This window comes from Gorilla gorilla, chromosome 9 (assembly GCF_029281585.2).
Source record: "Gorilla gorilla gorilla isolate KB3781 chromosome 9, NHGRI_mGorGor1-v2.1_pri, whole genome shotgun sequence".
In the NCBI taxonomy this organism is placed as follows: Eukaryota; Metazoa; Chordata; class Mammalia; order Primates; family Hominidae; genus Gorilla; species Gorilla gorilla.
This window is the reverse complement of record NC_073233.2, coordinates 73,812,466-73,835,103: the sequence shown is the minus strand read 5'-3', so window position 1 is coordinate 73,835,103 and position 22,638 is coordinate 73,812,466. Positions and strand designations below refer to the sequence as shown.

The 22,638-nt window shown below is 53.9% G+C and overlaps 2 protein-coding genes across 3 annotated transcripts; one reads left to right on the top strand and one right to left on the bottom strand.

The window, feature by feature from the left end:
- Positions 1-2,014: 2,014 nt before the first annotated feature.
- Positions 2,015-4,301, bottom strand: DRAP1 (DR1 associated protein 1). Its single transcript, XM_031016439.3, has 7 exons — positions 4,017-4,301; positions 3,708-3,780; positions 3,519-3,612; positions 3,098-3,217; positions 2,898-2,991; positions 2,588-2,676; positions 2,015-2,230 (listed from the first exon to the last, which is right to left on the bottom strand). Exons 1-7 carry the CDS (start codon positions 4,056-4,058, stop codon positions 2,125-2,127), a joined length of 618 nt encoding a protein of 205 aa, XP_030872299.1. The 5' UTR covers positions 4,059-4,301; the 3' UTR covers positions 2,015-2,124.
- Positions 4,302-4,463: 162 nt separating this feature from the next.
- On the top strand, positions 4,464-6,725 carry C9H11orf68 (chromosome 9 C11orf68 homolog). Of its 2 annotated transcripts, none has more exons than XM_019036107.4 (2): positions 4,464-4,647; positions 5,338-6,725. In XM_019036107.4, exons 1-2 carry the CDS (start codon positions 4,529-4,531, stop codon positions 6,095-6,097), a joined length of 879 nt encoding a protein of 292 aa, XP_018891652.1. In that variant the 5' UTR covers positions 4,464-4,528; the 3' UTR covers positions 6,098-6,725. The 2 variants fall into 2 exon arrangements, with proteins under 2 accessions (XP_018891652.1, XP_004051584.1); XM_004051536.5 differs by having other exon boundaries at positions 4,466-4,647; positions 5,341-6,725.
- Positions 6,726-22,638: the final 15,913 nt, after the last annotated feature.

Sequence of the window (22,638 nt, the reverse complement as noted above, 5' to 3'; positions counted from 1 at the left end):
CTCACCCCATCAATTCTTTCCCATCCTATCCCTGCGCCCCTCTCTCTCTAAAGGCTTGCATTCTCGCCATCTAAAAACCACTCCTATACATCCATATAGTGTGAGAAATGTATGTATATACAATATATAATGTAAATATATATGTAAATAAACAAACCACCCCCCACCCCTGTGCCCCTCACTCTGAGCGGTCTCTGCTTGGCATCCCTAAGTGCTGCTTCCACACGCCTCAGGGTCTCTCACCTCCAGCCCCCTCACCCCCTACAACCACCACCAAGGCCCAAGCAGGACTGGTAGAGGCTCCAGGAAAGCCGAGGGACACCTTGCAGGCGCCACCTCCTGTCCACAGTATCTGACACTTGGACCTCTCCCTGCTTCCAGATGTACCTGGATGGGCACCACCGTGGATCCTGGGTGGCCTGGGTTCTGGGCCCTCTCATCTCCTTTGGTGGTCTGCCCCAGCACCCCATGCTCGGCGACGTCACCTGTTTTTGAGGCTTACACGCGTCTTTGTCCCCCTATGTTCACGCATCCACTCGGCACCTTCCCCCAGCAGCCTCACAGGCACCCCCAAGTCATCAGAGCCAGACTATGACCTTCAGGCTGAACCTGTTCTTCCTGTGTCCCCTAGCAGGGAAGGAGCCCCTGCCCACCAAAGCTGCTGCAGAAAGAAGCCTGGGGGTCGCCCTTAACAATCCCCTCAACCTCCATGTCCAGTCAGCCATCTCCATGCTCAAGGCTGAGGCCAGCACAGACCCAAGTCTGCCCACTGCTCACTGTGCCCCTATCTCATCCTGCTCCAGCTGCTATCACCCTCACCCAGACTTCTGAGTCAGTTCCCTGCTGCCACCAGTGCCCACAAGAAAGCCAGTGAGCTTGCTAAGAAACAGACTATATGTATACATTTTCTTTTTGAGATTTTTTTTTTAAGATGGGGTCTTGCTCTGTTGCCCAGGCTGGAGTGCAGTGGTGCAATCATGGCTCACTGCTGCCTGGAACTCCTGTCCCAGCCTCCCAAGCAGCTGGAACCATAGGCATATGCCACCATGCCAGCAGACCTTTAAAACTGAATGCCTTGCGGGCTCCAGGAGGCCCCGTGTGGGCCACCTGCGCCCTCCCCAGCCTCACCGAGTACCTCTGCTTTACAGGCAGCACAGCTCCTGGGTCTGCTCTGAAAGGTTATCTGGATGAACAGACTGTGTCACTGCCCTGCTCAAAAACCACCTTCAAGGCCCTCCACCATCTCTCTCTGTTTGCTCCTTTCCACCTGCCCTTCACTACACTGGACACAGGACTCTACAGTTTCCAAAACCTGTACCTGTTCCCTGTCCCACTTATCCCTTCACAGCAGCCTACAGGGGGCAGAACAGTCTCCATCAGAGAGACAAGGGGCTGCTCAGAGCAGGGCAGCAGCCCGCCGGGGGTCAGCAGCCCACCGGGGGTCAGCAGCACCACGGGGCAAGTGTCCCCCGCATGCCCAGCACTTGCAAGCTCTCCCATCTCCCTTCTGTCCGCAGCCATGGTACACTCAGCAGACCCAGGGCCTCCAGCCTCCCCGGATGACCCCTCTCTCCCTTCGCTGCCACCTCACCTGCCACTGACGCGGCCCCAGCCCCCAGTTTCTTTTTTTTTTTTTTTTTTTTGAGATGGAGTCTCACTCTGCCGCCCAGGTTGGAGTGCAGTGGCGTGATCTCAGCTCACTGCCACCTCCACCTCCCAGGTTCAAGCGATTCTCCTGCCTCAGCCTCCCTAGTAGCTGGGATTACAGGCATGTACCACCACGCCCAGCTAATTTTTGTATTTTTAGTAGAGACGGGGTTTCACCATGTTGGCCAGGCTGGTCTTGAACTCTTGACCTCAGGTGATCTGCCCGCCTCAGCCTCCCAAAGTGTTGGGATTACAGGCGTGAGCCACCGCACCTGGCCCCAGCTCCCGGTTTCATGTGGGGAAGGCAGGTGGGTGGATGGGATGGCAACCATGACGTCCTGCGCAGAGCCTGGAACAGACACTGAGATTCCCTTTTATTATTTTTTTAATAAATTTAAGAACAGCTCTACCTTCTCTCCTCCCCCCAGAGCAACTAAAACCAACTAAAAGGGGCTATGGTCTGGGGGGCAGAAGGCGCTAGGAGTCGTAATCTTCTTCGTCCTCTTCATCAGGTGCTGAGGGGCCCGGGGGCGCTGGGGGCAAAGGCAGAGTAGAGGCGAAGGGCAGGAAGGGTGTCGGGGGGCTGCAGGGCAGAAGGCAGGAGAGAGTCAGGCCTGAGCCCCACCATGCCCTCCACAGGAGCAGCTGCCAAGACCCTCCCTCCCCCATCTGACCCTCCCACCACCACCCTCCAGATCCATGGGGCCAAGGCCCAGGGCAGCTCACGCAGGGCAGGCCCAGGCCCCACCCACGGGCCCTGGCAGGGTGGAGCAGGATCTTTCGGGAGAACAGTCTCCTGCCTTCAAGCCCTCCTCAGTTATTCTCCTCCCACCCCCCAAATCTGCCACAATCAACAAGACCAAGGGGCCAGAGAGAACAAGAGGGGTAAGCTGGCTCTGGGGAGTCTGCCAGCACCCTCCCATGCCTCTGGGCTGCTCACCTCTGAAAGTGGGCAGAGGGGTGGCTGGCCTGGGGTGGGGGTTGTGATGTCTCCTCTTCCCCATCAGTATCTGTGTCCTCAGATTCATCCTGTGAGCACCGCAGAGGTCAGAGTTGACAAGAAAAGACACGAACCCATCACTGGGAGTGGCAGGGACAGCAGTAGACCCTCATAGCCCCAATTTACAAATAAACCAGTGAGCAAACAGGTTGCAGAAAAGGATGAGAGCTGGCCTCCTGCCAGTTCAGCCTGGGGCGAGGCTGCCTGTCCCATCACCAAGGGCAGGGCGAAGGGCTGGGGCCTCACTCACCTCCTGCTCCGAGTCTGTCCCGGACAGCTTCTTGTCCTTGCTTTTCGTTCCCATCCCACCGTTCTTCCGGCCGCCGCCGCCTGGCTTCCGGCCCCTTTGGGAAGGTACAGTCCATCTGCCCGGAGTTCTCCCTACTCCTTGGCCACCCCCAAGCCCTGTGGCCTTGGCCTTCCCCACTGTATGCCAGGCCCTGGCCCCACCTGCGGGCGCCCTTGTCCCCATCCATGTGGTTGTCTTCCCCGTCCCCCTGCATGTCGGGAACAGATGCCACCAGGTCCTTCAAGAAGTCAAACTGCTGCTCCAGCTCGATGCACTGCTTCCTGGAAGAGGTGAGGAGGGGCTGGCACTCAAGAGGGGCCCAGACACCCAAACCCGCAGTGGGTGGCAGCAAGGGGCCCCAGATGTCAGACTGGAGCCCGGGCCGATCTCCGCTCCCGGGCCTGCCCTGCTTTACTCAGGTGGCTCCCTCTGCCTGGAAGCTCAGCCTCTCCTATGCCAGTCTGTGGCCTTCCTGGTGTCCCAGCTGCCGCCCACCTCCCTCGCCATCCAGGCTCTGCCTCCCTCAGTGTGTGAACTCCCCGCGCCAAACCCGCCGGCCCCTCCCGGCTCCTCGCCGCTCACAGGTGGGATGTGGTCATGGTCTTCGCGTTCCGCGACTGGGTCACCTGGCAGGCCTTCTTCAACAGCGACTCTAGGAAGAGCTCGAGCGCCCGGGCTGAGGGGCGTCAAGGAGAACTCCGGGGCGGGAGAGGGCGACCCGCTGCCTCCCTCCCCCACGCCCCTCGACCCGGTCCGCCACCGGCAGGATACAGATGATGACAGGCACCGCCGCCGCCACCTTCCCAATCTCTTCGTCCGTCTGCATGATCTTCTTGATCCGCGCCTGCGGGTGGGGGAGCAGAGTTCAGACCCCGTCGCCACCGTCCCCTAAGGGGGTGCTGGGGGAGGAAGGGGCATCCCCGGAGAAAGGAGGCGGGGGACGCGGACGCGGGGAGGGCATGGAGGGGGCGGGGCGTCCAGGCCCCCGAACACCGCGGCGCGCCCGCCTCCCCAGCGGGAACTGGGCCCAAGCCACCCGGGAGCCGGGCCCACTCCTGCCGGGCTCTGCCACGTGCTCACCGGCGGGAACCGCGCGTTGTACTTCTTCTTCTTGCTCGGCATCTCGGGGCCTCTCTCGCCGCGTCGGGTCCAGCGCCGCCGCCCGCAGCCTCCCGGCTCCCGGGCCTGCTCGCCGCCCGCCTGCCGCGGTTCCCCTGGGTCCTGGTGCCGCCCGCTCCGCCCCCGCCGTTTCCCGCGGAGTCCTAGCGCCGCCGGTTAAGACGCGCTCGCAGGGCCCTAATGCCCTCCTCTTGGAGCCTCCTGGGCGGTGCGCGTCCCTCCCCACTCTGGACCGCCGCTCCCGCCCGCCCCCAAGGCCAGAAGAGCGAACGTTGGCCCCGCCCCCCCGCGGCCCGCCCCTCCCGGGGTTCCCGCGATGGCCCCGCCCCCGAGTCAGCCCCTCCCCGTCGGCCCCGCCCCTTCCCCTGCCGGCCCCGCCCCACAGCGCAGCCGCTGCGGCCGCTGAGGCCCGCGGCTCCGCCCTGTGGCTGCGCTTGTCTATAAAGTTGTTGTTGAGGTGGCGCGGCGCTAAGATGGCGGCGGCGGCGGCGGCCGTGGCGGGGGTGGGGCGTGGCGGCGGTGGCGCGGAGCCACGGCAGGAGCGGAGCCGGGCCCGGGGCTGGGCCGGCGTCGAACGCAGCGAAGGCCGGAGGTGACTGCGGGCGGCGGGAGGGGCAGGGCAGGGCCGGGGCGGGAACACAGCTCGGGCCCTGGGCGTTAATGGCGGCGGGCGCGGCACGGCCGGAGCCTTGCTCTCCCGCAGGCTCTAACAAGCCCAGGTTCGAGTCTGGGAACCGCCCCATTGGCCTCGGAACGGCCTGTAACCTCTCTGGACCTCAGTGTCCTCGTCTTTAAGTGGGCCCGATAACGCCTGCCCGGGAGGCCTGGCCCTACAGAGCCGGCCTCGGGAGCTGCGCGAACGTGCGCTTCTTTGCGTTCCTCTATTAAATGCCAGCGCACCGGATACCTGCCAGGAAAAGGAGGCCTTGGCAGGGCCGGGAGGTGTAGCTGGGGCCGGTTGCTCCCACGCCTGAATTCACCCTTCGGCCCTGCCACGCACTACAGGTGTGACCTTGGGCAAGTCCTTTTTCTCAGCCTCAGTTTCCTTTTCTGTAAGTCAAGGAGAATAGTAATAACTGCAGCAACCCTTCTGGAGCGCTCACTCCTCAGGCATCTAATTTTCATAGCGGATCTACGGGACAGGAACAGTTGTTATCCCATTGTAAAGATGAGGCAACTGAGGCGCATCGACAGTAACTCTTACCCAAGGCCACAGTTTAATCCAGTGCCTGGCATCTGTAGTTATTGTCTCAGACCCCGCCCTGACTCGGTTCCCTCACAGCAGGATGGAACCAGGTGAGGAGCTGGAAGAGGAGGACTCTCCAGGTGGCCGTGAGGATGGCTTCACCGCCGAGCACCTGGCTGCAGAGGCCATGGCAGCTGACATGGACCCCTGGCTAGTGTTTGATGCCCGCACAACGCCTGCCACTGAGCTGGATGCCTGGCTGGCCAAGTACCCACCATCCCAAGTTACCCGCTATGGGGACCCCGGTTCACCCAACTCAGAGCCTGTGGGCTGGATTGCAGTGTATGGGCAGGGCTACAGCCCCAACTCCGGGGACGTGCAGGGCCTGCAGGCAGCCTGGGAAGCTCTGCAGACCAGTGGGCGGCCCATCACACCGGGTACCCTGCGCCAGCTCGCCATCACCCACCACGTGCTCTCGGGCAAGTGGCTTATGCATCTGGCACCGGGCTTCAAGCTGGACCACGCCTGGGCTGGCATTGCCCGGGCCGTGGTTGAAGGCCAGCTTCAGGTGGCGAAGGTGAGCCCACGGGCCAAGGAGGGTGGGCGCCAGGTCATCTGTGTTTACACGGACGACTTCACGGACCGCTTGGGTGTACTGGAGGCGGATTCAGCCATCCGTGCGGCAGGCATTAAGTGCCTGCTCACCTACAAGCCTGATGTCTACACCTACCTGGGCATCTACCGGGCCAATCGCTGGCACCTCTGCCCCACTCTCTATGAGAGCCGTTTCCAGCTTGGGGGCAGTGCCCGTGGCTCCCGAGTGCTTGACCGTGCCAACAACGTGGAACTGACCTAGAGGGGCCAAACTGGGGAGACTGCCCACTCCCCCCTCCATGCTGGGGATGGATCCTCCTGTCTTCCTCCTTGTCCCATGAAGGCCACACCCCCCAGCTCTGGGGACTCCTAGGTCACTTGGGAACTACCTGCATCTTCAGTCCCCTTGAACTTCTGCCCTCTGTTCAGGGCTGACACAAGCCCCACAGGCTGGGGGGCTCCGGTTCCCTGAGGGATGAGCCTTCAGCCTCCCTTTGTAATGCTGCTCCTCTCCACTGCCCAGCACCATGAGTTGGGTGCAGACACCTAGGAGGAGAGACTTCTTGGAACGCTCATCCCCCGCTATACCTCCCCTTCCTCCTGCATCTCCCCTTCTTTCCTTCCCCCTCAGGAGAGAGAAAACTTAGTGCTTGCAGCCCTTCTTGGAGCCTTCATGGTTCAAGGGTAGGGGCCCCACTGGCCTGAGCATGCCATTTTGAGGGGAGGGTAGTTGTGCCTACTTATCCCCTGGCAGAGGGGATGCCAGGACCATGGACATGAGGCTTGCCCATCCCTGCCAACTTACACAGCCTGTACCACTGTCCCCCCTTCTTTGGCTACTTTGACATGTGCCTGCTCCTGGCATTTCAATAAAACCCGGCTTGGGTCTGTGTCTTGAGTGTTTTTTAAAATACTGCCTTGGTGGTTACCTGCTTTCATTGCTAGGGAGGGGCAGGGCTAGGAGAGACTACCCCCTTGACCCGGCCAGGCCCCCATAGCTGCCCCTAGCAATAAGTTGTGCCTCACTGCTGAGGTTAGGCCCTGTCTCTAAGAACCTCTGCAAAACCAGCCCCACTTCCCCTCCATCCCTAATTAGTTTCTCAGAGATTTTCCATAATTCCAGGGATTGACCCCTCCAGGAACGTCTAAGGGGCCACTGCTAGCCCTCAGGGTGCATTTGTGCATATTAGAGAAAGGTACCAAGTCCAAGCAGTCCTAGGCCGGGGTATGCGGTTTGGGGAGCAGAGGATGGGATGGGCTGGATTTCAGCACCCTAGGCTGGACATCCTTGTGCAGTGAACAACCTGCACAACCCTAGGTAGTCTCTCTGGAAGCCCTGCCATTCATACTCTCCTCTCCTACCACCCTGACCATCATAGGGCCCACTAGACAGTTTGCAAAGCGCTTTCATATGCATTAAATTTAATTCTCCCAACCCCTTTGGGAGATGTTGGCCCCATTCTGCGGTCAAGGAAATTGAAGCCAAGAGGGGAAAGGAGTTTTCTCAGTGTCATGTGATGAGGTGGGCAGAGCTAGGACTTGCATCCCAGTCCCTTCCTCAGGCAATGAGGTCCCTGAGCCCACTGAGGAAAACAGTGAGCTTTTCATAACTCACAAAGCATGTTCACTTATGTGATCTCACTAGGCCGCCCCACTGTGCTGGGACTTGCTGTAGCCTGGCTTCTGCACCCCGCGACCTCTCCAGCCCTGTGCCTGGCCCTGGCCTTGATTGGGGGCCAGGGTGTCTGGCAGGGAGCCCCTTGGGACACAGCTCTCGTGCCGTGCCGGGACTGACTCAGCCTCCAGCAGTCTCACCGAATCGGAATTTAGAGCAGGGGAGCGGAGATGCCACCGGGCTGACTGGGTGGAAGTGGCTGAGTCATGAGATGCTGGCTCAGTGCTCTCTCCAGCTTCCTCCCCACCCTGAGCTTCCCCAGGGCTGAGTCCCCCTCTGCCCAGCCTTGGGAAGTCCCCAGAGCTGGGTGGTCTCCGAGTTGGAGCCTGGTGCTCTGCCTCCTTCGGGCTGCCAGGGCCTTGCACTCCACCAAAGTGGGCCAAGGTACCTCATGGGTCCCGCAGAGATGCCCAAGTGGGGTCAACAGCACTGGCTTCTTCCATAGCTGAGTGTGTCACACACACAGCCCCTCTTCATCCCTGTGCCTTGCCCCAGCCCACAACTCACCGTCTCCCAAGCCACTTCCACCCTCCTCTTGTCCCCGCTCCGTTCTCCACAGCCAGGTCAACAGATCCCTCCTGCAGAGTGGCCATGTCCTGCCAAAAGCCCTTCCATGGCTCCCCACAGCCTGCAGGATGGAGTCTGCTCTCCTGCACTGGCCGTGACCTGGTTCCCATAGACTGCCCCCGCTTCCCTCGGGCACCCCTTTCTGCCAATGCTCACCCTGCTGGAGCCATCTGTTACTTCCTTCACCCCCTGGTGCACAGCCCTGGGCCTCGGGCTGTTCCTTCTGCTTGAGCACCTGCCTTGCAGCCGTGATGGCCGGAGTGTGTGGTGACTTGTGTAATGGCTTGATTGATGTCTGTCTCCTGCTGGCCCCTAAGCCCCATGCCCACACTGTGCTCTGTGAAGGCAGGAACAGTAGCTAGATCTCAGCCCTGTTCCCAGAGCCTACCACAGTGCTTGGCCAGAACAACGACTCCGTAAGTTATTACATGAATGAATGAGGTAATTGGCGACTCCAGCCCCTGCTGGACCCTTCTGCCTCATCCCATCTCCATTCCCTGCTTTGCACTCCTTGTCCAAGAACGTTGAGCTGCGTGTGACTTTCTTGTACACATGGTGGCCTTTCTCACTTTCACGCCTTTGCTGGTGCCGTAGCCTCTGCTTAGCTTACCCTCGCCCACTTCCCTGGCTGGCGCCACGTTGCAGACCCACTGGCTCAGGTGTAATTCTTCAGGATGCTTCCAGATCCTTCCTCACCCCAAGTGTTGCAGGCATGTCCCTTAGGCTCCCACAGCTCCCGCCCGCCTGCTGCTCTCATCTGTGTGTAAGATCCCTTCAGACAGTGGCAATGCTTTATCCTCCAGCATCCGGCATAGGGCCCAACCTAGTGCAGATGCCAAATTAACATTTTTTTTTTTTGAGATGGAGTCTCGCTCTATCGCCCAGGCTGGAGTGCAGTGGTGCAATCTCAGCTCATTGCAAGCTCCGGCTCCCGGGTTCACGTCATTCTGCTGCCTCAGCCTCCCGAGTAGCTGGGACTACAAGGCGCCCGCCACCACGCCTGGCTAATTTTTTGGATGTTTAGTAGAGATGGGGTTTCACCGTGTTAGCCAGGATGGTCTCAATCTCCTGACCTCATGATCCGCCCGCCTCAGCCTCCCAAAGTGCTGGGATTACAGGCGTGAGCCACCGCAGTCGGCCTCTTTTTTGAGATAGGGTCTTGCTATGCTGCCCAGGCTGGAATGCGATGACATGATCATGGCTCACTGCAGCTTTGAACTCCTGGGCGCAAGTGATCCTACCACCTCAGCCTCCCAAAGTGCTGGAATTACAAATATGAGCCCCTGCACTCAGCCAAACATTCTGGAATAAATGAGTGAGTGAATGAAAGCCACTCTCTCTCTGGGCCTCAGTTTCCTCATTCTATTCATGACAAGAGCCAGGCACGGTGCTAAGCGTTTACCTACATGATTTCATCTAAGTTTCACCTGGCTCTGTTATTATTGCCATTTTGCAGAAGAGGAAACTGAGACCCAGACAAGTTCAATAATTGGCTCAAGGTTATGGAGAAAGTAAGTGGCAGAGCCAAGATTCAAACCCAGTTCATCCAACTCCAGGGCACCTTATGCACTGTTGAACCCCCACTTTATCGAAGTGCTGTTGGGGTGGGGGCTGCAAGGATACATGAGACCCTGCAAGGACTCAGCATCTGGTTTCTAAAGCACACAGGAGGTTGGGTCCTCAGAACCACCTGGGAGAGAAGCTGGGCCAAAACTGAGAGTCTATTTTTTTTTTTTTTTTTAGACGGAGTTTCACTCTGTCACTCAGGCTGGAGTAGTGGCATGATCTCAGTTCACTGCAACCTCCGCCTCCTGGGTTGCCATGTTGGCCAGGCTGGTCTCAAACGCCTGACCTCAGGTGATCCGCCTACCTTTGCCTCCCAAAGTGCTGGGATTAGAGGTATGAGCCATCATGCCCCGCCGAAAGTCCCTTTTTTACCGATGAAAAAACAGGCCTAGAGAGTGCAATGACGAAGCCTACTGAGCAGGAAGCGTCTCCAGGTCTACAGTGGGAACTGGCCCCCTGCCAGGTCAATGGCCCTCCAAAACCCACCCCCTCAGGCTGGCAGTGAGTTCTGCCCTATTTGGCTGGCCTGTTCCTACCTTGGAGCAGGGAAGTGCCTTTGGCCCAGGGGGTGCTGGGCAAACTTGGACAAGTCCTGTGCTCTGCTCCTTTTATAAAACCAGGGGAAGGGTGACTGAGGCCAGGAAAAAGCCCCAACTCCTTTTCCTCCCACTCCCACATACTGCAAACCCCAGACCCCAGGGAGGAGGCTCCAGAGGGTCTGTCCAGGGAAGGAGAGAATCTGCCCGACTTGACTCCTGTTGGAACTTGGGCAGACTCAAAGAGGACTAAAACAGCTGAGTCAAGAGAACTCTTCAGCAAGAGCTTTGGCAGGATTTGGGGGATTTTCCCAGTGGGGCAGCTGCGCCCCACTCTTGCCGGCTGGGAGGGGCTCTGGCAGGGATGAGGATCGGGTCACACAGCTGATTCATCTGAGGAGGGAAACTCCCCACTCCTCTGACACACATCCCCCAGGCACCTAGGGGTAAACCTGAGGACACCCAGCTGAGAAGCCCACCAACCCCATCTTCCTTTGCTTACTGGGAAAAAATCCCAGGGAGATAGAGTCAGGCAGGGTGGCAGGGCTTAGGGGGCAACTTCCCAGGGAATAAAACCAGAGACTGGGACCAGAGAGAAACCTGTACAAGGGCCACCTCCCTCAGGGGTCCTTTCTTACCCATTTTATAGATAAGAAAACAGGCTCAAATAGTAAAAGTAAACATGGGCTGGGCATGGTGGCTCATATTTATAATAACAGCAATTTGGGAGGCCAAGGCAGAAGGATTGCTTGAGCCCAGGAGTTCAAGACCAGCCTGGGCAACACAATGAGACCCCCATCTCTACCAAAAAAAAAAAAAAAAAAAAAAAGCCAGGTATGGTGGCACATTCCTATACTCCCAGCACTCAGGAGGCTATTAGGGAGGAGGGTCGCTTGAGCCTGGGAGGTCAAGGCTTCAGTGAGCCATGATCCAGCTACTGCACTCCAGCCTGGCAAACCTGTCTAGAAAAAGAAAAACAGCAAACCTGTATACAGACCTACTCCGTGCCAGGCACACCCTAAGCAGTTCAGATGCATTAACTCATTATGGTCCTCACAGACCTTCACCTTTTACTCATGAGGGAACTGAGGCAGAAAGAGGTTAAATAACTTGGCAACTTGGCCAAGGTCAAGGCTAGAAATGCTCTGGGGACCTCCACAACTCCCAAGAGTCCTTGTACACACCTGTGTCCCAGGGAGCTCTGTCCCTGGTCCCTGAGCAGCTCTGGCCCCGAGGGTAAAGACCTTTCTGGGGCGAAGCCCAAATTGGCTTCTGGGGATCTTCCCTCCTCCGACCGAGTCTGCCCTCTGTAGACCCTAGAGGACGGGGAGGTCACCCACCAGGGCCCAGTTCCTCTTCCTCCCTCCCCTAAAGGGAGAAAGCTGGTTCAGGCAGGAAAATCAGCCCAACCCTCAGAGGCCAGGAGAGGGCAGCGAAGCATTCCCGCCAAAATCTCTCCAGGGCTTTGACTCTTTTCCAAACCCCAATCCATCCTTTCCTCCCGAGTCAGAGCCTCCCTTTCCGGTCTGCCACCCACCCCTCACAACACATGACACAAACTCACACACAGATACATGCGTGCGTGCTGGGAGTCCAGCCTCCAGGCTCCTGCCCTCTGGGAACCTGGTCTGGCCCCGCTTACCTCTGCCATGGGCCAGGGGCCTGATGGGTGTCGGAGGTGGGCTGAGTTGTGGCTGTTTGAGATGGGGCCAGGGACCCCACACAGGCGAGCTCTGTCCCATTTGGCTCCCACTCCCAGGCTGTGTGACTCACCCCCTCACCCCCCCATGACTCAGTTTACACCGGTGCCCGGAGGTCCTCCCAGGATGGGTGGGGCGGTTTATTGGCCCAGCCCAGGCCTGCCAGCCTTTCATCCAGGACAGGCGTTTCATCCCACTCCTGGCCCAGAGCAGGAGCTGGCACCCATGGGGTACTGGGTCGGGGTATGGCCCAGGTCTGAGGAGTTAGGGGGAGCCTGAGAACTGGGTGACAGGCTCCAACTGTCTGAGCCTGGGTCTGCAGGAAGCAGGAGCCACTCCAAGAAACTTAAGGGGTCAGGCTAAGCAGGCAAATCCATCCTGGGCACTGACAGCAGAGCCCCTGATATCTTCCTTCAGAGGAAATTGCCCGTAAAGCACAAAATAAAACAGCGAGAAAATTCTCACTAACATTTATCCATTGCTTACTGTACTGGTGCCATGCTCAGCACTGTCCATGCCATGGCTCAGTCACTCCCCAACAACCGTGAAAAGCAGGTCCAATTATTAGCATCTTTTTTTTTTCTTTTGAGACGGAGTTTCGCTCTTGTTGCCCAGGCTGGAGTGCAATGGCATGATCTTGGCTCACCACAACCTCTGCCTCCCAGGTTCAAGCAATTCTCCTGCCTCAGCCTCTCGAGTAGCTGGGATTACAGGTATTCACCACCATGCCCGGCTAAGTTTGTATTTTTAGTAGACACAGGGTTTCTCCATGTTAGTCAGGCTGGTCTTGAACTCCTGACCTCAGGTGATCCACCTGCCTCAGCCTCCCAAAGTGCTGGAATTACAGGCGTGAGCCACTGCGCCCGGCCAGCATCCTCTTTACAAGTGAGGGAACTGAGGCATTGAGAAGTTAGGGAATTGCCCAGCTTGCCCAGCCAGGAAGTGGCTGAACTGAAATTCAAACCCAAGTCGTCCACTGCCAGAGCCCCTCCTGCCTGCTGAGTGACGCTTACTGAAGCAAGGATGAGGGGCCCAAAACCCCATCCCAGCCCCTGTCATCTCCATGGAAACCTCTAGTTTCAGGGTCCACAGTATGTAAACCACTCATCTGCAGGAAGGGGAAACTGAGGCTCCCAGAGGGAAAGAGACTGACCCGAAGTCACATAATGAAGTCACTTGAACTACTAGAGACCCAGCCAGGCTGGAGCTGTGTCTTTGATGTTCACCCCACAGTCCTGGGCTGGAGGGGTGGCTGGTGAGGGAAAGCGAGCCCCACTTTTTATGAATATTTTTCCCAAATCCTCCTGTGCCAGGAAGTCTTCTCCTACCCACCCCCACCACAGGTGGAAAGAACTCTTCCTTTTGGGGCTCCAGTAATGGCCCTGGCACTCTCTGGCTCCTCCCCCCAGCACTGTCTCCTTAGCACCAGGACTAGTCTGAGTGTCTGACCACCTCTCTGGGCTGAAAGTGCCTTGCGGCCAGGAGGACAAAGTTGCTGGGGTTTTTTTGTTTTTTGTTTTTCTGGAGTCGGAGTCTCACTCTGTTGGCCAGGCTGGAGTGCAATGGCGCGATCTCAGCTCACTGCAACCTCTGCCTCCCGGGTTCAAGTGATTCTCCTGCCTCAGCATCTCAAGTAGCTGGGATTACAGGAGTGCGCCACCACACCCAGCTAATGTTTGTATTTTTAGTAGAGACAGGGTTTCACCATGTTGACCAGGCTGGTCTTGAACTCCTGACCTCCAGTGATCTGCCCCCTTTGGCCTCCCAAAGTGCTGGGATTACAGGCATGAGACACCACCCCTGGCCTGGGACCAAGTCTTTTTTTTTTTTTTTGAGACAGAGTTTTGCTCTGTCATCCAGGCTGGAGTGCAGTGGCGTGATCTCGGCTCACTGCAAGCTCCGCTTCCCGTGTTCACACCATTCTCCTGCCTCAGCCTTCCGAGTAGCTGGAACTACAGGCACCCGCCATCACGCGCCTGGGACTAAGTCTTTAATCGTCCCTACCTCCCCGACATCTGGCTCCATTCAACTTTTAGTTCAGTTAATTCAGAAGAATGGATAAAGAAACTGTGGTACATCCATGCAGTGGGGGACAGAAGCCAGGCACAAAAGAGCACGCGGTGAACGATTCCATTGATGTGAAATTCTGCAACAGACAAAACTAATCGATGACAACAGAAATGAGTTAAGTGATTTCCTGGGGTGGGGGAATCGACTGCAAAGAGGCAGGAGAGAACTTTCTAGGGGGATGGAAATGTTCTGTATCTGGATTGGAACGTGGCTACGCAGATGTATACACATAACCAGCACATTAACAAAGTGTGCATTCTACTGAATGTAAGATAAACCACGACGAGGTAGCTTTTGTTTTTGTTTTCGTGAGACAGGCTCTCACTCTGTTGCCCAGGCTGGAGTGCAGTGGTCTGATCACAGCTCACTGCAGCTTCCAACTCCTGGGCTTAAGTGATCCTCCTGCCTTAGCCTCTCGAAGTGCTAGGATTATAAGCGTGTGCCACAGTGCTCAGCTAGATTTTTCTTTCCAGAGAGGCAGATCTACATATACTCAGTGAAAGATCTTCCAAGATTATTATTAGAAAACCAAAAAGCAAGAAACGATACGGGATGTAGATAGGCTACCTTCTGGGTAAAAAAATACGCAAGAAACTGGTTACAGTGGAGGGGAGGCTTCTCACTCTACCCCTTTTGTAGCTTTTGAATTTTAAAATATCTTAATGTATTACCTAGTCGAAAAAGAAATGCAATTAAATGTTTTAGTGTAAAGCAACATAAAAAATAAAAACGACGTTTTAAAATAATTTCTTCTCCAGGCCAGGTGTGGTGGCTCACTCCTATAATCCTAGCAGTTTGGGAGGTCAAGGTGGGCTGATTGCCTGAGCTCACGAGTTCAAGACCACCGTGGGCAACATGGTGAAACCCTGTCTCTACTAAAAGACAAAAAAGTATCCGGGCATGGTGGCAGGTGCCTGCAGTCCCAGCTACTCAGGAGGCTGAGGCAGGAGAACTGCTTGAACCCAGGAGGAAGAGGTTGTAGTAAGTCAAAATCGCACCACTGCTCTCTAGCCTGGGCGACAGAGCAAGACTTCATCTTAAATAATAAATAAATAAAATATGATAAAATAAAATAATTTCTTTTCCACATCCCCTTTTTATGGCCATCAACTTGGTAGATGCAGATACAGATATACATATAGATACACGCATATCTGTCTCCAAAATGCAATACCTTCAAACATTATTCCAAGCAGGGAGAATAAAAGGTAATGTCCTTCATTGCACGAGGGGACTGTATTGCTCATTGCATAAGGGATTAAGGGATTTCACTTGGGTTGGGGCTCGCAGAATACCTTGCTGAGGAAATGGTGGGGCAACTGAAAGCTGCAGCATAAGAGTCAGCCAGGTGAGGGGACAAGGGAGGTCCCTTGGGCAGAGGGAGCCATCTGTGCAAAGGTGAGGGGCTCCGTCTGGCAGCCTGGGGCTGAGAGTGAGCAGGTGCCTATGAAGGAAAAGCCTGTGCATTCTGCCAAGCCCCGCCAGATTTACGAGGATCTGGATTCCGCACACTTTCCTTCCTCACTGTGTGGCTTTTAGCAAGTTGCTTAATTTCTCTGTGCTTCCATTTCCTGATCCGTAAAATGGGTGTATTATACCATCTCTCTCACAGAGTTGCTGTGAGGATTAAACATGTTACTTGGAATGGCATCTGGTTCATCAGTGTTCAATGAGCAAGAGCCACTAGTGTTATCCTCTTAGCCCCTCAAGTCTCCCAGGCAGCACGTAACCTAAAAGAACACAGGGTACGCCAAGCACCCTTAGCCCATCCCTTCCCAGGCTTCAGGCCTTCCTGGGTAGCAGTTCCAGCTGGGATAGGTCCAAGTCTGAGGGTGAAATGCTCAGACTCTTAAAATTTTTTGTGATTAAAACAATCCCTAAGGCTGCAGGGTGGGAAGTGCTGAGCTGGAAGCTGTGGAGAGCATTCAGGGGAGAGAGGATGGGGCCAGGACCAAGGAAAATAAATGTTTGTAGAAGTGAATTAAAATGTCATCTCCAGGTCAGGTGCCATGGCTCATGCCTGTAATCCCAGCACTTTGGGAGGCCAGGGTGGGCGGATGACCTGAGGTCAGGAGTTCGAGACCAGCCTGCCCAACATGATGAAACCCCGTCTCCACAAAATACAAAAATTAGACGGCCATGGTGGCAGGCGCCTGTAGTCCCAGCTACTTGGGAGGCTGAGGCAGGAGAATCACTTGAGCCTGGGGGGCAGAGGTTGTAGCAAGCTGAGATCACACCACTGCCCTCCAGCCTTGGTGACAGAGCAAGACCCTGTTTCAAAAAAAAAAAAAAGTCGTCTCCAGATGTGGAGCAACTGGAACTGTTACCCACTGAACAACATGGGTGGGATGCAAAATGGTACATCCACGTTGGAGCACTGGTGGAGAGGATCGATTCAAGCTGAATGTACACCAACAATATGACCCAATAATTCCTCCCAACCCGGGCACATAGCCAAGAGAAATGAATACAACTGGCTCCCAAAAGGATGTATCGAGGATATTCATGGCAGCCTTATTCATAATAGTCCAAAACTGGAAGGCCCCCCAAGTCATCAGCAGGGGAATGGAGAATGGAGAGACCGATTGTGGAATATTTGTGCAATGGGATGCAGCAACAGAAAAGACCAAGCTACCAGGTCACTCAGTAACACAGATGAAGCCCGCAGACATGTTGACTAAAAGAAGCCAGGACCAAAAGAGAACATGCCATATGGTCAAATGTATATTAAGTTGAAGAACAGGCAAAACTAATCTATGATGACAGAAGTCAGAATAGTGGCTACTTATGGGTGGGGAGTGTGACTCAGAGGAGCCTTCCGAGTTGCTAAAAACATCATCATGATAAGGGTGGTAGTTACATGGGTTTATATAGATGCAGAAGTCATTGAGGCTGGGCTTGGTGGTTCATACTTGTAATCCCAATACTTTGAGAGACGGAGGCGGGAGGATCACTCAAGCTCAGGAGTTTGAGATTAGCTTGGGCAACAGCTTCTTCTCTACTAATAAATAAATAAATAAATAATTGGCATGGTGGCAGACCTGTAGTCCCAGCTACTTGGGAGGCTGAGGTTAGGGGATAGCTTGAGCCCAGGAGTTCAAGGTTGCAGTTAGCTATGACTGCACCACTGTGCTCCAGCCTGGGAGATAGAGTGAGACCTTGTCTTAAAAATAATAATAAATAAGGCGGGGTGCGGAGGCTCACACCTGTAATCCCAGCACTTTGGGAGGCCGAGGCAGGTAGATCACCTGAGGTCAGGAGTTCGAGACCAGCTTGACCAATAAGGTGAAACCCCATCTCTACTAAAAATGCAAAAATTAGCCGGGTGTGGTGGCGCATGCCTGTAGTCCCAGCTACTCAGGAGGCTGAGACAAGAGTATTTATTGAACCCAGGAGGCAGAGGTTGCAGTGAGCTGAGATCGTGCCACTGCACTCTAGCCTGGGCAACAGAGCAAGACTCCGTCTCAAAATAATAATAATAAAAAACAATGAATTATTTTAAAGTCATTAAGCTGAACACACTGATGTGTGCACTTTACTGTATGTGTGCTTGACTTCAATTTAGTCAACAATTTAAATCTAAGAGCTAAAACTATAAACTCTTAGAAGAAATCATAGAAGTAAATCTTCATGACCTCGAATTTGGCAATGGATTTTTACATTAGACACCCAAAGCATGAGCAACAACAACAAAAAGATACATTGGACTTCAATAAAAAATAGTAATGCATCATTTTGTGCATCAAAGAACATTTTTCCGTCTCCAAAAAAAAAAAGAGAACATTTTCAAGAATGTGAAAAGACAACATACAGAATAAAAGAAAATGTTTGCAAATCATATAACTGATAAAGGTTTAGTATCCAGAATATAAAAAGAACAACTCAACATTAAAAAAAAAAAAATTGGCCGGGCGCAGTGGCTCACGCCTGTAAACCCAGCACTTTGGGATGTCGAGGTGGTTGGATCACCTGAGGTTGAGAGTTCGAGACCAGCCTGACCAACATGGAGAAACCTTGTCTCCACTAAAAATACAAAAGTAGCCAGGTGTGGTGGCGCGTGACTGTAATCCCAGCTACTCAGGAGGCTGAGGCAGGAGAATCGCTTGAACCAGGGAGGCGGAGATTGCGGTGAGCTGAGATTGCACCATTGTACTCCAGCCTGGGTGACAAGAGCAAAACTCCGTCTCAAAAAAAAAAAAAAAAATTAAGAATGGGCAATGGGCCAGGTGTGGTGGCGGGCGCCTATAATCCCAGCACTTTGGGAGGCTGAGGTGGGTGGATCACTTGAGGTCAGGGGTTAGAGACCAGCCTGGCCAACATGGTGAAACCCTGTCTCTACTAAAAATACAAAAATTACCCGGGCATGGTGGCACATGCCTGTAATCCCAGCTACTCGGGAAACTGAGGCAGGAGACTCAATTGAACCCAGGAGGTGAAGGCTGCAGTGAGCCAAGATCGCACCACTGCACTCCAGTCTGGGCAATGGTTGGGAGCAGTGGCTCACACCTGTCATTTCAGCGTGAAGAGAGGTGAAGGCAGGAGAAGTACTTGAGGCCAGGAATTTGAGACTAGCCTGGGCAATATATTGAGACCTCGTTTCTACAAAAAAAAAAAAAGTAAAGGTTTGAATAGATATCTGTCCAAAAAACGCCCGGTGCGGTGGCTCATGCCTGTAATCCCAGCACTTTGGGAGGCCGAGGCAGGCGGATCACAAGGTCAAGAGATCGAGAGCATCCTGGCTAACACAGTGAAACCCCGTCTCTACTAAAAGTACAAAAAATTAGCCAGGCGTGGTGGCAGGCGCCTATAGTCCCAGCTACTCGGGAGGCTGAGGCACGAGAACAGCGTGAACCCGGGAGGTGTAGCTTGCAGTGAGCGGAGATCGCGCCACTGCACTCCAGCCTGGGCGACAGAGCGAGACTCCAACTAAAAAAACAAACAAAAAAAACATACAGATGAAACCAAAAACACAGGAAAAGAGGTTCATTGGTCATTAAGGACATGCAAATCAAATCAAAACTCAATGAGATACCACTGCATACCCTCTAGGATGTCGTTAATATAAAAAAAAGGAAAATAACAAGGGTTGGCAAAGGTTTGGAGAAATTAGATCCCTTGTGCACTGCTGGTGGAAGTGTAGAATGGTATAGTCACTTTGTAAAACAGTCTGGCAGTTCCTCAGAAGATTACCATGTAACCTGGTATTCCACTCTTAGGTATATATTCAAGAGAAATGAAAACATATATCCACACAATAACTTGTACAGAAATGTCCATAACCGCATTATTCATAATAGTCAAACAGTGGAAATATCCCATGTCCATCAACTTATGAATAAATAAATAGTTATATATATAGGCCGGGCGAGGTGGCTCACGCCTGTAATCCCAGCACTTTGGGAGGCCGAGGTGGGCAAATCACGAGGTTAGGAGATCGAGACCATCCTGGCTAACACGGTGAAACCCTGTCTCTACTAAAAATACAAAAAATTTTCCGGGCGTGGTTGCAGGTGCTTACAGTCCCAGCTACTCGGGAGGCTGAGGCAGGAGAATGGCACAAACCCGGGAGGCAGAGCTTGCAGTAAGCCAAAATCGTGCCACTGCACTCCAACCTGGGCGACAGAGTGAGACTCCGTCTCAAAAATAAATAAATAAATAAATAAATAAATAAATAAATAAATAAATAAATAAATAAATGGTTATATATACTCAGCCATATAAATGAGCAAAGTACTGATACATACTATAACATGAATGAGCCTTGAAAATGTTATGCTGTGAACCCAGGAGGTGGAGCTTGCAGTGAGCAGAGATCATGCCACTGCATTCCAGCCTGGGCGACAGTGCGAAACTCCGTCTCTAAAAAAAATAATAATACTAAGAAAAGAAAATGTTATGCTGGCCCGGTGCGGTGGCTCACACCTGGAATCCCAGCAGTTTGGGAGGCTGAGGCAGGAGGATCACTTGAGGAGTGCAGGAGGCAGAGGCTGCGGTGAGCCAAGATTGGGCCACTGCACTCCAGTATGGGCAACAGAGCAAGACTCCATCTAAAAAAAAAGAAGAAGAAGAAGAAGAAAGAAAGAAAAAAAAAAGCAAAAATGTTATGCTAAGTAAAGAAGTCAGACAAAAGACCACATAATATATGAATGAGTCCATTTATTTGAAATGCCCAGAATGGGCAAATCCATAGCGACAGGAAGCAAATTAGTGGATACCATGGGATGAGGGAAGGGGGAAATAGGGAGTAATTACTTCATAGGTGTGGGGTGTTTTCTGGAGTGATGAAGTTTTGAAACTAAAGAAAGGTGGTGGTTGTACAACATTGTGAATGTAATAAATGGCACTGAAGTGTACACTTTAAAGTAGTTAATTGTTTGTTACATGAATTTAATCTCAAGTAAAAATGTAAACTTCAAAGGCCAGGTGCGGTGGCTCACGCCTGTAATCCTAGCACTTTGTGAGACCGAGGCAGGCAGATTGCTTGAGCCAAAAAAAATTAGCTGGGTGTAGTGGCACGCGCCTGTAGCCCCAGCTACTCGGAAGACTGAGGAGGGAGGATCGCTTCAGCCCAGAAGGTTGAGGCTGCAGTGAGCTGCGATCCTGCCAGTGCGCTCCAGCCTAGGCATCTAGGCATCAGAGTGAGATCCTATCTCAAACCAAACAAACAAACAAACAAAAACAACATAGACTTCAATTAAAGAGTGAATAGAAACTGATAAACAGAAATATCACCTCCAATGCCCTGGCCATGCTGAGAATGCACAGGGTGCCAAGCCTCCTCTCCTTCACTGCAGCCCCAAAAGGCAGGGATTCTCTGGGGCTCAGAGATGGGAAGGGACTGAGCCAGTCTTACAGAGCCACCAAGGCACAGTGGCAGGGTCCCTCAGGCCTCCCTGCCCCCAAACTTCCAGCGATGGCTGTGGCCCCCTGGGGTTCTCTCCTGGCCTCCCTGGGTGGAAGCTGGTGAGGTCAGAGGCCAGGAACGTTTTTACGGCCACAAGGCGGGGGTTAGTGACTGAGGAGGTTGGAATGTGCTCCCTCTGAAAGGACCTCCTTGTGGCTCCAGTGACGGTTAGAGCAGGAAGAGACTTTCAAAGTCATGTAATACACACACACACACACACACACACACACACACACCCCAGACCTGAACCCCTGCTCCCTCAGCTGCCCCAGTGGCCCCAGCATCCACTGCTTGGGGGCGGTGGGGTCGGGTGCAGGGTGATGTTTCTGGAGCAGGCAAGTGAATACAGTCAAGGCTGACCTGTGTCACCCCTCCCCTGGTTACCTGTGTCACACTTGACCTGTCCAGCTTGGGCTCTGCCAAGAAGTTGAGGTATCAGTGTGTGTGCACATGTGCTGTGTGAGTACCTTCACGTGTGATCAGTCCCAAAGGCTCTCACCCCTGGGTTTTTTTGTTTTGTTTTGTTTTTTGACGGAGTCTCACTCTGTTGCCCATGCTGGAGTGCAATGGAGCGATCTTGGCTCACTGCAACCTCCGCCTCCCGGGTTCAAGCGATTCTCCTGCCTCAGCCTCCCAAGCAGCTGGGACTACAGGCATGGGCCACCATGCCCAGCTAATTTTTGTATTTTTGGTAAAGACGGGGTTTCTCCATGTTAGTCAGGCTGGTCTCGAAATCCTGACCTCGTGATCCACCTGCCTCAGCTTCCCAAAGTGCTGGGATTACAGGCGTGAGCCACGGCACCCAGCCTATGTGTCAAATTCTTACTATGTGCTGTGCTAAGCATGTGACATTACTTGTGTCCTCCAACAACCCTTGAGATAGTTATCATTATGTCTCCATTTCACAGATAAAGAAAGAGGCTCTGAGAGATTGTGTGCCTCACCTAGGTCACACAACTGGTGAGCAGCCTAACCACATTCAAACCCAGACCCCAGAGCTGTCTGACCCCAGCACGGGTGTTCTGTCCACGGATCACACTGCCTCAAAAACACTCTCCTCTCCTTTCTCTCTCTCTCTCTTTCTCTCTCTCTCTCTCTCTCTCTCTCTCTCTCACACACACACACACACACACACACAGAGATGATGATGACAAGAGGGTGACAAGCATTGGGTCGCTCAAAGGCAAAAGAGAGGCACCAGGCTGGTAACCACTTTCTGAGTGCATGACACTTTACAGCTTACAAAGCACTTTCATGTCTGTGATCTCATTTGATCCCACAAGAGCTCCGTGAGATCAGCAGGGAGGCCCAGTTGAAGGAAGGTGACCTGCCCAGTGTCACACAGACAGAAAATGGTAGCTCTGGGACTAGAACCCCAGGGGCAATCTGGACTTCCTGGCTCTAAGTCCTGAGTGCACCCACAGACTTCTGGCCTGTGTTCCCAAGGAAAGTAGCCCAGAGGGCAAAGCTAGAGCTGATGAAATGGAAGGACCGATGGAGAAGCAGGAGAGCCCAGCCCTCTCTTGATCTATTTACTTTGAGTCTTGCTCTGTCCCCCAGGCTGGACTGCAGTGGCGCAGTCACAGCTCACCGCAGCCTCAACCTCCCTGGCTTAAGCCATCCTCCCGCCTCAGCCTCCAGAACAGCTGCGACCACAAGGCAGGTGTACCACCATGTCCGGAAAATTTTATAATTTTTTGTAGAGATGGGGTCTCAAATGGTTCTTTCTGCCTTGGCCTTCCAAAGTGCTAGGATTACAGGCATGAGCCACCACACCTGGCCCCA